This window comes from Gopherus flavomarginatus, chromosome 4, assembly GCF_025201925.1.
Source record: "Gopherus flavomarginatus isolate rGopFla2 chromosome 4, rGopFla2.mat.asm, whole genome shotgun sequence".
Classification (NCBI taxonomy): Eukaryota; Metazoa; Chordata; order Testudines; family Testudinidae; genus Gopherus; species Gopherus flavomarginatus.
The window spans coordinates 48,043,247-48,058,656 of record NC_066620.1 but is presented as its reverse complement, the minus strand read 5'-3'; the positions used below and the strand labels follow the sequence as shown (position 1 = coordinate 48,058,656).

The 15,410-nt window shown below is 44.9% G+C and overlaps 1 protein-coding gene across 2 annotated transcripts in view; it reads left to right on the top strand.

The window, feature by feature from the left end:
* The window catches only part of LOC127049469 (uncharacterized), a 481,224-nt gene extending 467,598 nt beyond the window's left edge, over nt 1–13,626 (top strand). Inside the window, exon 2 of one of the 2 annotated variants that reach the window (XM_050950270.1) lies at nt 10,466–13,626. In XM_050950270.1, coding sequence (XP_050806227.1) covers nt 10,847–11,464 — 618 coding nt within the window. In that variant the 5' untranslated portion in view covers nt 10,466–10,846 and the 3' untranslated portion in view covers nt 11,465–13,626. The remainder of the gene's footprint in view (nt 1–10,465) is intronic. The other variant, XM_050950272.1, reaches the window with a different exon arrangement.
* Nucleotides 13,627–15,410: the final 1,784 nt, after the last annotated feature.

Sequence of the window (15,410 nt, the reverse complement as noted above, 5' to 3'; positions counted from 1 at the left end):
TCTCCTATATATGGGTCTCCTGGAGTACTCTGTATCAGACTCACTGCCTCCCCTCTCCCCATCCTCCCCCTCACCCCCGAATATATCTGGGTGTGCAGAGATACGTATTACTTCTGTGAAGCCCTGTCTCAGGTGGCAGGATAATGTAAATTGTTCATCTCTGCTTTTCAGCCAGGGACCCTCTTTCAAGTAGGGAAGAGGACCTAAATTTTAGGCACAATGGAGTGAGAATTCTCCCTGTCCATTTATCAGGTCAAGGACCCAGGCTTTACCAGGGAAAGGAGTTTGGAGTCTCCTCCCCTTCTCCATAGGCTTGCTCAGCATTGAAGGATAAAAGAGCACTTTAGACAGTGTGTGCCCAGAACAGAGGCACAAGAGAATTCCATTCATTTCCGATTAAATCTAGATATTAAACTAAAATGTTTTGTAAAAATATAAGGAAAACTTGTAAGTTTGGGGAAACTAAGTGCAGCAATAGTCCTACCAGAGAAAGACATGGCCAGGCCTCTGGAAGGGGGTTCCTTCCAAAAGATTCCATTGACCAAAAGAGTGAGGATACTACAGCAAATTTCAAAACTCCAACTGTGACCATTTCTTATACTTAGTAAGGAAAATCTAGTTGGTGGCAGGCAAGTAGGCCATAGTCTCTAGGGTATGATCCTCAGTTTGAGTGTGAGAGTTCTCTGGATGACATTCTTGTCAAATCCTAGAAGTGTTGTGTAAGATACTCTTTCATGGCAACTTTTTCTCTTTCTTGATGTGATTCGTGGCAAAGCGTTCTTACTCTCTGGCTATAAGAAAACTGTTTACACTCATGAACGTGAAAAAAAATCACCCATCCCGTGCATCCACTTTCACAAGCGCAAGGCTGTTTGGGGAACCAGTGAAATTAGTAGCTGAGACAACGAAAGCCTGAACCCTCCTTGTCAAAGCCGGCATAGTAATCCATTGGTCACTGCCAACACCAAAGGTATTCATGAAGGGAATGTTTGCCTAGCAGAGGGGAAAGTATGAAGCAGAAGCTCACATGGAAGACCTAAATATTTTTCTTCTCAAACAATTAAATCTTCAGCATCACAAAGACAAAATGAACATTTGTGTGTGAAGAGTTTACAATTCCTATACAAGACTCTTTGTTTTGACCTACCTTCTGTGTCGAGCAGTTTAAATGGCTGGTAGTATCACAGCAAGGCTGAGGTCTCAAGTTACACAACCCTGTCCATTTACAGACAACATGACTGTTTGTGCCCTGTCCAGAGAAACAGATCCATTCACAATTTGCCAGCTGCTAGAAAGGATTCCAACCCCCCTAGAGTTCAAAATCAGAATATTCTGAATCCAGTGCAGGACATTGTTCAGCCAGGCTAAAATAGGCATGGCTTTGACTCTAAATTTACCACTACGGTAAAGATTTACAAAGACCCAAAACTTCATCTCATCAATTGTATCCTGGCAGCAGACACTCACCCTGTAGCTAGTCTTCCCCAGTGGCCAGGGTGCTGATGCCATGTATTGGTACTGTCCTCCAAGTGGGATTTCACAATGTGCCTCCAGAAATTCCTTTTGTGGACACGTCATTCTCAGATCCTGTCCAAATGTCTCTTTTGGGGCAGGTAAGTAGAAGGAACATACTTTAAGCCAACCCAGTTTTCACTTTGGCCCTTGTATGATTGCTACAGGAACACACCTCACTTGGTGAAAAGCATACCTGGAAGACAAGATGCCCCCAGGGTTATGGTGGGTCACTCAGAAAAAAGAGCATCCAGCTTTCTAAACAGCTGTACAGTTTTTCAGTATGTCAGGGTATACTTCCTTTTAGTTTATTTCTAGAGAATTCAGTAGTGTTGGAACAAAAACATAGGAATGGACACTGCCTGGGCTGCCTGCAGAGTGGTGCCCCCAGGAAGAGTGAGGCCCTACGCGGCTGCCTATTCTGCCTATGCCTAAGGACGGCCCTGGGGACTGGAATTTGAGAGAACCCCAAATGTGTACATATTGTGAAAATTTTCAACAGTTTTACAAAGCTAGTGTTGAACATCACAACAACCATATTGTGAAGATGATGTTAAACATTTAGAATGACATGACATTCTCCTGAATATTTCACAATACATCTGGACAAGATATCCTCTGCAGGCCAATGTAAATGCTTCGGGACTAAAGAACTTTTTCAAGTGCTGTCATATTTAGAGAATAAACTATAGGACATTTACAAATTCATTATGAAATATCAGTAATTAATCTTAAATTACATCTCTCAAATACAGTTCTGCAGTGATTGAGCAAGAAGAGATTAGACAAGGAATTACTGTGTACTACTCCTTAGTTTTGCCTATACCTTGTTAAATTACGTGACTTGTGATTTGTAAAGCATGGATGATAATGCCCATTCTAATCTTGAACATGGTGAGGAGTAGGTAGTTACTGTAAAGCATTCTGCATAGCGCTGTTGTATTTTCACCGTGATAACTGTAAACATTGAAGAGTCTTGCTTTTACCATGTGTCTGCTAATTCATATTATTCAGTTGCTTGGAATGGATCTTTCACTTCCTGCTGGTAATTAACAAGGTTCTCCAATACCACTAAAGCATGAGAATTTTTTTGTTTGTATTGCAGGTAGATGATACTCAGCAGTGCCAAGCAGAAACAACTATTGAACCCGTGGAATCTTGTTCAAGATCTCCTCTTTGCATGAATAAGCAACCCCCAAAAGCTGTTGCTGAGAACTCTAGGGAGAATCTCAACACACACCAAGGCAGATGTTCCCTGAGCACACAAAAACTACCTGATTAAAGTGAACAAGATAAAAACTGTATAGTACAGTAAACCTGAGTCGTATAAGAGCCTGTTGGGATTTGGTGGTTCCCAGTGAGTCTGATGCTGGGTAGAAATCATGGGACTTCGATCCAATGCGATTCAATTCAATAAAGCTTTATTCAACATGTGCACAGAGAGACCCCTGGTACAAAGAATCAGGCAGAGTCCCTCCAGCAAGGAGCCCCTCCCCTCGCTACTTTATAGCACATGGTGCTTATATAACAAGTTATATAACAACTTACATAACATGAACCTTTAACCAATCAGAGTTAAACAAACTCATATATGGGTTTGTTTATCACATGCTCATAGTGCTCCAGTCCACATGTCGAGCTCACACCCCTCCACATGGCCTTCTCCAGCATGTTGCTAGGCCGGTGAGCCACAGCATGCTTCCCTATGCATAAGCACCCTGTAAACCACATTTTATTTAAAATAAACACAACCATACCCTTCAGCTCCCCCATTTGGTTTTGGGGCTAAGAACAATTTTTAAACCCCATTAACACCACTTCCTTGAATTTATTAGGAGCAATAATTAGCTTTATTAACACTTAACTATAATTTTAGGAACAAATAAACTAATACGTAATATTTACAATAAAATAATAAGTCCTTATGCCATTGCGAGAACACAACCCAAATCCATTTTCATTTGTTTTTGTTTTTACAATGGCAAACCCTTTTATTCACTGAATCAGTGTAAGTGCCCTACCACTTCTTTCAATATTTCTTTTAAAAGGCTTAAAACAATAGGAAAAACTAGTTATTTAAGCAAGGCTTGCCTGCCAAAGTTAACCACTTACTTTCACACCAAATAGTGGAGTCCTTCCTCACTGCTATATCATCCATTAACTTACATTACATGCATCATTAAGTCAGGTCCCAACATTTGAGATAAGGCTTGTCCTGACTTCAGGTTTCCCATACACAAAACCCATCCTCCTAGGATGGAACGTTGGTCCCGTGGGAAAGCCATGTAGTTATCTCCGGCCCTTATGTTACACAGGTGTCTGTGACATGCGAAAGGAAGTGGGTGCCCTGGCTGAGCCTCCAGTTCAGGAATTAATATCCCTTCAAGGATGCAATGACCATCTCAACATACCCCTGTTATCGATAGGGACCACTCCCCTGCCACCATTCAAGGTGAAGACGTTCAGTTCTCAAGAACCACAGCTGTCACCCAACATGGCACTTGTGGCACAAGTGAGTCTCCTAGCAGGGGTGCAACTTTCATGTTGCACACCAGGATGTTACCATGCCAGGAAGATAACACAATTTTTCCACATGCCTAGACCAATGCTTGCTCATACATTTTAGAAGTTCTTAATAGATGGCTGAGTACAGCAGTGAGGACCTGACCAACTGTTGCTGAGTTAAGGTAGTATCTAACTTGATCAGACGTGAACTCCACTTTTACCACAGTAAACTGTCATTCCTGCTACTAACAAATTTTAACCCAGTCCCTAGTATTAGATTTGAGTGATGGCATTTACAACTGATCCAGTGACTCTTCCCCAGGTAATTACATTAATATTTTAGCTACATCAGCTGCAGTGGCCTTGGCCACTGGGAAAGCTTCTACCCATTTAGTAAAGTGATCCATGATCACCAGAACATATTCTTTCCCGCTGCACCTTGGCAGGGGACCAATGAAATCTATTGGTAACTGCTCGAAGGGCTGTGTGGGTCTTGGCTGATGTCGCATTCTCACTTTCACTGTGGGAGCAGAATTACATTGAGCACACGTTACACACCTTCTCACATAATCATGCACGTTTGCATTAAGCTTAGGGTGCCACCAGGTGTTTGACATACGGTGAATCACCCTCCGTGCTCCATCATGTCCCAACATGAGATACACTTGTATCATAGTTCCCATTAGCACATTTGGTAACACTAATGTGTTCTCTGGACCTCTCCAAGTGTTATCATCACACAGTTTGCCCCCATTATCCATCCATAACCACTTCTCTGCCCTCGGTGCAGCGTGATGAATGTCCTGTAATTCAAAAAAGTTTGGGGTTTTTATGAGAGGCTGTGTTGCAGCTATTAATTGGGTCTCTTTACTTTCCACTGCTGCTTGTTTAGCTAGTTCATCTGCCCTTCGGTTCCCCTTGCTATGAGGATCTGTCCCTTTTGTATGGGCCTTTACTTTTATTACTGCTACTTCAGTAGGTTTCTGCATGGTTGCATGAAGTTTCTGCACTATCCCCCCATTTTGTATTGGGGATCCTGTACTTGTCAGGAATCCTCGATTTACCCACAAGTTAACGTAATCATGTACAACCCCAAACGCGTATCTAGAATCAGTATATATGTTTATAGCATGACCTTCCGCAGCTTCACATGCTGCAATTAATGCTTGTAGTTCTGCTACTTGGGCCGATGGTCCAGGTAAACTGCCATGCGCCACCAGCTGCCCATCTTGAGTACCAACAGCCCATCCTGTGTGTCGCTTGCCGTTGACATAGAAGGAAGAATCATCCACGTATAGGCAAGGAGCATCAGGTATTTTAGTTTCTTTTACCAATGGAAGGTCCATGGGCTCTACCTTAAGGCAACCATGATGCAGGTGTCCCTCATCTGGGCTAGGAATGAGGGTGGCAGGGTTTAGCGATGATGCTCGTTGCAGATGTACTGAAGGCATTAGCAAGCTTATTTCCCATCGAGTCCATCTTGCCACATGGACTGCCGAAGATTTCTTTCCTGATAAAATAGCAAGGACAGCGTGAGGCACAACAATATTTACATCCTGTGCACCAATAAGTGGTAAGGCCTGATTTAGGGCCATAGAAGCTCCTTCCACTGCCTGGAGGCACAGTGGCATTGCTTGAGCGACAGCATCTAGTTTAGAAGAGTAGTATGCTACTGGGCGCTGTTTATCTCCATGTTTTTGTGTTAACACTGCTGCCATATGTCCCTCACTGACATGCGTGTACAATGTAAAAGGCATTAATGGATTAGGAAGTCCCAACCCTGGGGCAGTACTTAGCCTCTGTTTCAATGTGGTAAATGCCTGTTCACATTCAAATATCTACTTAATTGCATTATGTGGTCCACCAGCACCCTTTAGGAGATTATTAAGGGGCTGGACAATCCTTGAATAACTTGGGATTTGAGTTTGGCAGAAATTGAATAGCCCCAACTCTTTCCTAACTCCCCTGACCGTAGTTGGTTGTGGGCATGCATTAATAGCCTCAATGAGGTCAACAGTTAAACACTTGTACCCCTTGGATCTTAGATACCCCAGGTATGATACTTCCTCCTTTGCGATCTGAGCCTTTTTAGCATTACATTTTACCCCACTGTCTGCCAAGTGCTGCAGGATCACTTCTAAGTCTTTCATGTGCCTTTGGCCATCTGGTGAGGAGACAAGATCATCAACATACTGTACAACACAAAAAGTCATGTCTGGCAGCTTTGCCAGCACATCAGCTAACACTCTATGAAACAAACTAGGTGAGTAATGAAAACCCTGGTTTAGGCGAGTAAAGATATATTGCTTCCTTTTAACAGTGAATGCAAACCAAAATTGACTGTCAGGGTGCACAGGAACAGACCAAAAGCCACTGCTAATGTCCAAGGCTGAAAACACTATGTGATCATCAAAAGCATATAAGCCTCCCTACCATCCACTCCTGTACCTTCCCCCAGAAGGGTAGGTTTGGGTTATTAAGCTGTAAAGATGGCAATTCTTTTAACATGCTCCGCAAATCAGATGGGCTTATAGGAGTATGCTCTAGACGACTAACAATAGCAGGGTTCCCTTCCCCTTGATTAGGATTAGGGACAGTATGCACTCTCACTGGAGCCATGAAACTAGACTGATAGCCCCATGTTCCATATGTAGGGTCCAAAGGTGCTGAGGGACAAGATCTCTTTCCCTGCAAGTCTGCTTCTTTATACTTTTTTGTTTCTCCTTGCAGTTTTTCTACCTCTGCTTCTAACTCTTCTACCCTTCCTTTTATCATATTACTCTTTCTAACCAGCTGTTCATAATCAACAATTAAACACATACCAGCCATTTCATCCTTCTCTTTGCTGTTTTTTAACCTTGTACACCAACAAGCAATATAATAGGGATGTTTAGTTGGATAATCATCATGTGTTGGATATCCTTGTTTCAATGCCTTGTCATACTGAGACAGGACAGATTTCACAGCCAGCAACCTTACATCTACACTGAGGACATCATCTTCCTCAGATAAATATTGTGGTTTATGCACAAAATCAATGTTGCCCGCCTGTAATGGGGGGTGGTCATCCTTTATTTTAACCATACAGCCAAAATATCTCCACAAGAAAGCTAATAAACTTACAACTACAATAGTTACAAAAGCACTAACCATATACTCTTCATATTGTGGATCATTATATCTACAATTCTGTTTACAGACTAACAACAATTTATTCCAATAAAACAAACCAGACTGAAATGCTCAATCAGCAGATTAATCCTTTCTCCAATTTATTTGATCTGCACAATTACAGTGTCCAATTAGGAGATCTGGGCCTGCCAACACATCAGCTAGAGGTACTTATGGCTATACCTGCCCCTACACTAACTGTTGGTCCTTACAGCCTCTTTGATTTCCCACTTCAACAGCACTTAGTCAGAGGAACTTACAGCTTAGCCAGCCCCCACACTAAGTACAATGCCTTAAGACTGCAACAAATTCTAGTTAGGAGATCTGAGCCTGCCAACACATCAGCTAGAGGTACTTATGGTTATACCTGCCCCTACACTAACTGTTGGTCCTTACAGCCTCTATGATTTCCCACTTCAACAGCACTTAGTCAGAGGAACTTATAGCTTGGCCAGCCCCCACACTAAGTACAATGCCTTAAGACTGCAACAAACCCCCTGAATTCCCCAGCACCTAGACTTGCTTACTACAAAAGGTATGAGAGTCACCAGTGAGGTCAGAGACACACAACCAAATAAAAAATGAACAATCTCACCCTCTAATTTGATTGTAGGTCGTGATCCTGAAGGATATTTCAAACCCTGCTCGCTGCGCCAAGACACTGTTGGGTTTTGGTGGTTCCCAGTGAGTCTGATGCTGGGTAGAAATCATGGGACTTCGATCCAATGCGATTCAATTCAATAAAGCTTTATTCAACATGTGCACAGAGAGACCCCTGGTACAAAGAATCAGGCAGAGTCCCTCCAGCAAGGAGCCCCTCCCCTCGCTACTTTATAGCACATGGTGCTTATATAACAAGTTATATAACAACTTACATAACATGAACCTTTAACCAATCAGAGTTAAACAAACTCATATATGGGTTTGTTTATCACATGCTCATAGTGCTCCAGTCCACATGCCGAGCTCACACCCCTCCCCATGGCCTTCTCCAGCATGTTGCTAGGCCGGTGAGCCACAGCATGCTTCCCTATGCATAAGCACCCTGTAAACCACTTTTTATTTAAAATAAACACAACCATACCCTTCAGGCCCTACCATGAATCAAACCCTAACCCCACTCCTTGATGCCTTAAACTCTGCCCCTTGACCCCTTAAACCCTGCTCACCTGTCACCAGAAGTCTTTCTCCAGGGGGTATTACTTTCGGGGTCAAGATGGCCACATGACCGGAAGAAAGGTGTGTCATGTGACCATCCTCTACCAATCAGGAAGGGTTGCAGCCACTGGGGACCTCCCCGAGAGGAGATTTGACCAATCAGGGCAAGTTCTGGGGCAGAGTGACCCATCTGAAAGTGGGTCATGTAACCCCTCTAAGAACTCCACCTACTTCCCTCTCCCAGTCAGGATGGGGTTCACCCCGATAGACTGCCCTGAGAGGAGATTTGACCAATCAGAGTGAGTTCTGGGGTAGGGTGACCTGTTCGGAAGTGGGTCGTGTGACCATTCTAAGAACTCCTCCAAACACCCTCTGCCAATCAGAGAGCAGCACTATTACCCCAGAAGTCCCAGCTCCGGGCAGAGGAGGCCATCTCTGACCAAGGACATGTGTTTTAGAAATTGTGGAAAGGCTACTGACAGGAAACGTGTACTCCTTTACCACTCCCACGAGAACTTTGGACTTTGTTTTAACCCCGAGCACCTTTAGACTTGTGTGGAGAAAGCGCTACCTCAGTGACAGTTCCAAGGAGGACCCTTTGAATCAACTGTTGATGGATACATTGGAATCCGACCCCGAAACCCTTGCTAGGCACCACGATGAGTGTGACGGCCTCTCATTCATCTCCCTAGTGGTGGAAAGTGATCATGGCTTAGGGGAGTCACAGGCAGACACAGTGAGCGGAAAAGATGTCACTCAGGTAAATGAATGATTAAAAAGCAGTGGTCGAGGAGAGGGTGTAATGGGGCTAAAAACCAGGGATTGCATAAATTAAAAACAAGCAATGGGGTTCTTACACTGTTTGTTTTCTGAAAATCTCTCAACAGCTTGACGATGCTGTGACAGTAACTCACATAACTCAAATAATGCTTAGAATGTGTTTTATGCTACACATGCCATGTAACATATTTCCATAAAGGTTATGATCCACTGAATGCATTAATCCTATTCGTATGCATGTATCATTTTTGAATTCAAAGTTATGAATGTTGGCTGTGTACTGGTTTGATTTCCAAATAACTGTAGTAGAGCATTTGGTCAGTTCCTGGGGAAAGGAATGTTGAAATTAAGTACCTAATCAAGAAACACTTAAAGGACAATGGATCTTGGAATGCTCCAATCCACATAAGAAGTCTATTTGAGGAAGTTCAAGATAGCATGTAAACAAAGGATGCTCCCTGTAAAAACTGTGAGTCATGCATGGACATGTGACTTGCCCAAGTGACTTCAAAACTCCATCTTGGAGCTGGACTTTACACAGGAGTGAGGAGTGGATCTCCACCCACAAGAAAAAGTCTATTTAAACCCTTGGAAGAGCCCTCCATTTTGTCTTCAGCTGTCTAAAGAGAGAGCCCTCCCTCCCTCTCCCCGAGATACTTGAAAGAAATGGGAACAAAGGACAATGACTGCAAGGGATGTGAGTGATTGCTGGACCCAGGCTAAAAGGAGATTAATCTGTAAAAGGGAGCATTCTGGAATTGGTGAGGATCTTATCTGTATTCAGTTTGATTAGATATAGATTTGCACATTTTGTTTTATTTTGCTTGGCTACTTTCTTTGTTTTGTCTTTTACTGCTTGGATCCACTTAAATCCTACTTTCTGTCTTTCATAAAATCACTTTTTACTTATGAATTAAGTCAGAGTATGTATTAATACCTGGGGGAGCAAACAACTGTGCCTATCTCTCTCTCAGTGTTATAGAGGGCGAACAATTTATGAGTTTACCCTGTATGAGCTTTATACAGAGTAAAAGGGATTTATTTGGGTTTAGACCCCATTGGGAGTTGGGCATCTGAGAGTTAAAGACAGGAACACTTCTGTTAGCTGCTTTCAGGTAAACCTGCACTTTGGGGCAAGTAATTCAGACCCTGGGTCTGTGCTGGAGCAGACGGGAGTGTCTGGCTCAGCAAAACAGGGTGCTGGGGTCCTGAGCTGGCAGGGAAAGCAGGGGTAGAAGTAATCTGGGCACATCAGGTGGCAGCTCCCAGTGGGTTTCTGTGATCCAACCTGTCACAGTGGCGTAGTTGGCAGGATTTGTGCATGTCTGATTGCTTTGAGGTCCAGGTAGTGATGTTAAGTGAGTTTTGAGGGTGGTGGCTGGAGAACAGACCAAGTGGTTACTGGTTTGTTATTTTCTGTTTGCTTATTTTGGATAAGGAAAGTAGGGACAGAAAAGGAAGCAAACTAAGTAAGAAAGGAGATCTGAAGGTGCTAAAACTGCACAGGGTGCAAATTGCCCAGAAAGGCTGAACACTGGGAACTGTGAAAGTCTCTGTTAACTAAGAATCCCCTGAGCTGAGTGCATCCCAGTTTTAGTGAACTGCAGAGGGGGTGTGGCCCAGAAGAAGAAAGCAAGAAAATGAGTACCAGTGAAGCAGCTAACAAACTAGAGCTGGCTAGACTGGAAGCAAAGAGAAAGAAAATGAACATAAAAGAGTAATGGAGAGGGAGGAGGTTGCCCACGAGAGAGCTATGGAGGCAGAGACAGCAAGGGTGGAGGCAGAAAAAGCCAGGGAAGAGGCTGCCCACAAGAGAGCTATGGAGGCCCAGAGGCATGAACTGGCTGTAAGGGAGCTGAAGAGACAAAACTCTCCACCTGCTGTCTCCACTTCCCCAAAAAGCCCTAAATGGGAGCAACTGTGTCCACAGTATGAGGAATCCAGCGATATTGCCGAATATTTCCTCACCTTCAGGAGACTGGCCAGCCTGCATGCCAACCCTGAAGATCAAAAGATGACCACATTGATAGCAAAATGGACTGGTAGAGGTCTGGACATATTCAGTAAGATGCCTATTGATGATGCTTCAAACTATGGTAAATTTGAGGATCTGGTTTTGAAAGAGTTTCAGATTACACCTGAAACCTACAGGGTTAAATTCAGAAGTCTTAATAGGGGATGTGGATTGAGTAATGTGGCTTATGGCAATGAAATGAGAGATTTGGTAGACAAGTGGCTGCAGGGCAAAGGCATTACAAGCTTCGAAGGGATGTGTGATCTGGTTACACAGGAACACTTCCTGAATATGTGCAGTGATGATGTAAAACAGTATTTGTGAGACAAAAAGGTAAATGCAGGGGCTGAATTATATGGGTGTGCAGACTCTTATGAGCAAGCACAAGCTACAATCAAACATAAACCACTGGGAGAGGGGTACAGGGTTGTGGGAAAGCAGAATCACCGTTTTACCCCTGGGGAAAAAGGAGGCTGGGCAGTCACCTCCCCATTCCCTTGGTACTCGTCCCAAATTTCCTATGCAAGCAGAAGAGCCCATGAGGTGCTATGATTGTAAGTCAGCTGAGCACCTGAGGACTAAGTGTCCCTTTTTTGAGTAGAAACAAGCAACAAGTAACACATGAAGCTGCGCCTTCTCAGAGCCAGGCTGTGGCCTGTTTCCACACAGGATTTGTGAAGCTTGCTTCACACAACCAAGCAATGAGCATATGCATGCTCTTAAAATGAATAGTGCAGTGCTTCTTGGATTGAGGGACACAGGTGCTGAGATTTCTGTGGTCAGGAGGGACCTTATCTATAAGAAAGATTTGTTGCCAGGTAAAATGGCAGAATTAGAGCTGTTAGTGGGTTACAAAGTCTTTGCACCTTTAGCTAAAGTACACATGCAAACTAAGGATTTGCAGGCCGAACTGACTGTTGCAACGGTGGCACACAATTTTGCAGCGTTTCTACTGGGAAACGATTTCTTTAGTGTGGCAGAATGTGTCCCAGGGCTGGTTAGCAGTGAGAAGGAATCCTGAAGTAAAAGCCCCAGGGGGGAGAGGTTGGTGCGGGGTGAAGTCACATGGACTGCTGGGGGAATAGGAGGGTGTCTCTTAGATTGCTCTGCGGTAGTAAAGAATGCAGCTTTAGGGGCAGGGATGGTTGTGGCTAGTTCCTGTAGTCCTGGGGCTGAAGGAAAGTTCCAGAGGGAGGGGCTGGACGAAGCCAGCTCCTGTCCCGTAATCATCTCCCTGGGCAAGGAGGATGTGCCACCTTGTAACGGGGGCCACCACAGGTGCTGACTGCCAGGAAGTTGCAGGTCAGCAGGGATGGGGTGCATAGAGAGGTGTCCCAAAGGTGGAAGTTGGGGTCCTGGTGACCTCTGTGGTGGAAACAGACCCCAAGATCTCAGTAGCTGGAAGCAAACCCAACCTGAGTGAAAAGGGGGGAATTTTGCTGGCCAGTGAAGAGTCTGCCATAGCTGGTAGCTGTGAGCCCACAGTTGGACCAAGGGTCACCTTCCCTTTCGGGGGACACAGGAGTGTCTGACTCAGAGGGGAGTCCAGAGATTGAAGTCAAGATTGAAGGGGGGGACAGACAGTCTGCCCACCTTTTGTGGGAAGGGACTTTCCCAGAAGGAGGGTGAAAAGTTTGCATTTCAGATGCCAGCCCCTTCTTCTGTTGATCAGTTTTAAGGGAAACCTGGGGGTCAGAACTCCTGAAAGGGGGAGTCCATCCAGCTGACCTATTGGGAACAGAAAGTGGGGTGCCCAAAGGGGTCCAGAGTACCCCTTTGAAAGATGTTGTTCTTCTTATGCCCGTAAGAGATAAAACTCTCTCTCCAAAAGGGGTTGGGGGGTCGGAATCTCTGCATGGGTGGTACTTCCCAATGGAGTGAGGTCCAGCCCAGAGAAATTCCAGAGGGAGGGGCCGAGGGCAGGCATGATTGCAGTACACCCTCTCCTTGCCCAAGCCTCAACCACATGCCTGAATTAAAAGCCTTCTCCAAAGAGGCAGAGTGCCTACCAGAGGGTATAAAGAACTGGGAAAATGCTATAGACACTAAATGAGTCAAACTGAGTGAACGAAGACTGTTCCCTGTAGATTTGCTATTAACCTTGTGTCTTTTGCTAATTCACCTATGGGATAAAACAAAGGAATTTGTACTAGTGATAAAGCCTTTAAAGATGTGGGACATCCCGGCTTTGTGGAAGAAACTGTTGTACATGCTAGGGAGGGTGACAGAAGAGCCCCACCAGGCATGTTACTTTTAAGCCTATACCTGTAAACAGTCTGGAAGCTTGGCACAGCAGCAAAAGCATAACAGGCCCATGCTGTTGTGTAGAAGGGGAAACTGAGGCACACCGCCTCATGGCATTGGTAGCTAAATGCCAAAACACCTCCACTGTAAAAGATATTGCTGTCTGCATTCTGTTAACAATACTACAGCCCAACCTGTTTTCCGGCATCTGGGGACCAGGAACCCCAAAACTGGCTAGGACCTTTAGGAATGACATCATATAGTTTAAAAGTACTTGAAAGAAGTGTGGCCAAAGACAAACAGGGATTTTCCATGTACTGCCTCCGCCATGGACAGTGTCCAAGTCCCTGGCAGTAAGCTCAGGGGGAGGGTGTGACGGTACCTCCCTTAAGGCTTTATGGAAATATGCTTAGAATGTGTTTTATGCTACACATGCCATGTAACATATCTCCATAAAGGTTATCATCTACTGAATGTATCAATCCTATTTGCATCCATGCATCATTTCTGTATTCAAAAGTTATGAATGTTGGCTGTGTACCGGCTTGATTTCTAAATAACCTTAATAGAGAATTTGGTCAGTTCCTGGGGAAAGGAATGTTAAAATTAAGTATCTAATCAAGAAACACTTAAAGGACAATGGATCTTGGACTGCTCCAATCCACATAAGAAGTCTACTTGAGGAAGTTCAAGGTAGCATGTAAACAGTGGATGCTCCCTTTAAAAACTGTGAGTCATGAATGGACATGTGACTTGCCCAGGTGACTCCAACTCTCCACCTTGAAGCTGGACTTTGCATAAGAGTGAGGAGTGGATCTCCACCCACAAGAAAAAGTCTATTTAACCCTTGGGAGAGCCCTCCATTTTGTCTTCAGCTGGCTAAAGAGAGAGCCTCTCCAGCTCCATCCCCACCCCCACCCCCACCTCCACCCCCACACCCACCTCAGGATACCTGAAAGAAAAGGGAACAAAGGACAGCGACTGCAAGGGGTGTGAGTGATTGCTGGACCCAGGCTAAAAGGAGATTGGTCTGTAAAAGGAGCATTCTGGAACTGGTGAGGATCTTATCTGTATTCAGTTTGATTAGATATAGATTTGCACATTTGAAGCTTTATATTGGGTAAAAGGGATTTATTTGAGTTTAGACCCCATTGGGAGTTGGGCATCTGGTTGTTAAAGACAGGAACACTTCTGTTAGCCTCTTTCGGTAAACCTGCATCTTTGGGGCAAGTAATTCAGACCCTGGGTCTGTGTTGGAGCAGACGGGAGTGTCTGGTTCAGCCAGACAGGTTGCTGGGGTCCTGAGCTGGCAGGGAAAGCAGGGGTGGAAGTAGTCTGGGCTCATCAGGTGGCAGCTCCCAGAGGGTTTCTGTGATCCAACCAGTCACAGATGCCTTTCTCGAGGCCTTTGAGAACTTACACGTCGGTAACCCTGTGGGAGTAAGTCTATGATGCATCAGCTGTTTTTGCTCATGTCTGAGACACAGATCTCAAGAGGAAAATCTGGAAAAGGACAAAATGGAAAAATGAACAGGCTCAGACTTCCTTATGGTAGGAGTCACTCCACCAAAGCTCCTAACTTCCGGGGGAGTGTAATGTAGTTATTTAACAGAGCCGTCTGTGGAGACATGTCATTGGGGCCAGCTCCAGGCCACAGCGCGCCAAGCGCATGCTTGGGGTGGCATGCCGCGGGGGGCGCTTTGTTGGTTGCTGGGAGGGCGGCAAGCGGCTCTGGTGGACCTCCCGCAGGCGTGCCTGTGGAGGGTCTGCTGGTCCCGCAGCTTCGGTGGACCATCCGCAGGCACGCCTGCGGGCGGTCCACTGGAGCCGTGGGACCGACGAGCAGCAGAGCGCCCCCCGTGCCATGCCGTGCTTGGGGTGGCGAAATGGCTAGAGCCGGCCCTGCATGTCATGTACCATGTTTTACTAATACAAGTATGGAGGGGGGGACACATTCGTACTGACACATTTAAAAGTTTTATTAATCACCTGCTTTAACACAACCTTTTACAGCCGCCTGTAAAAA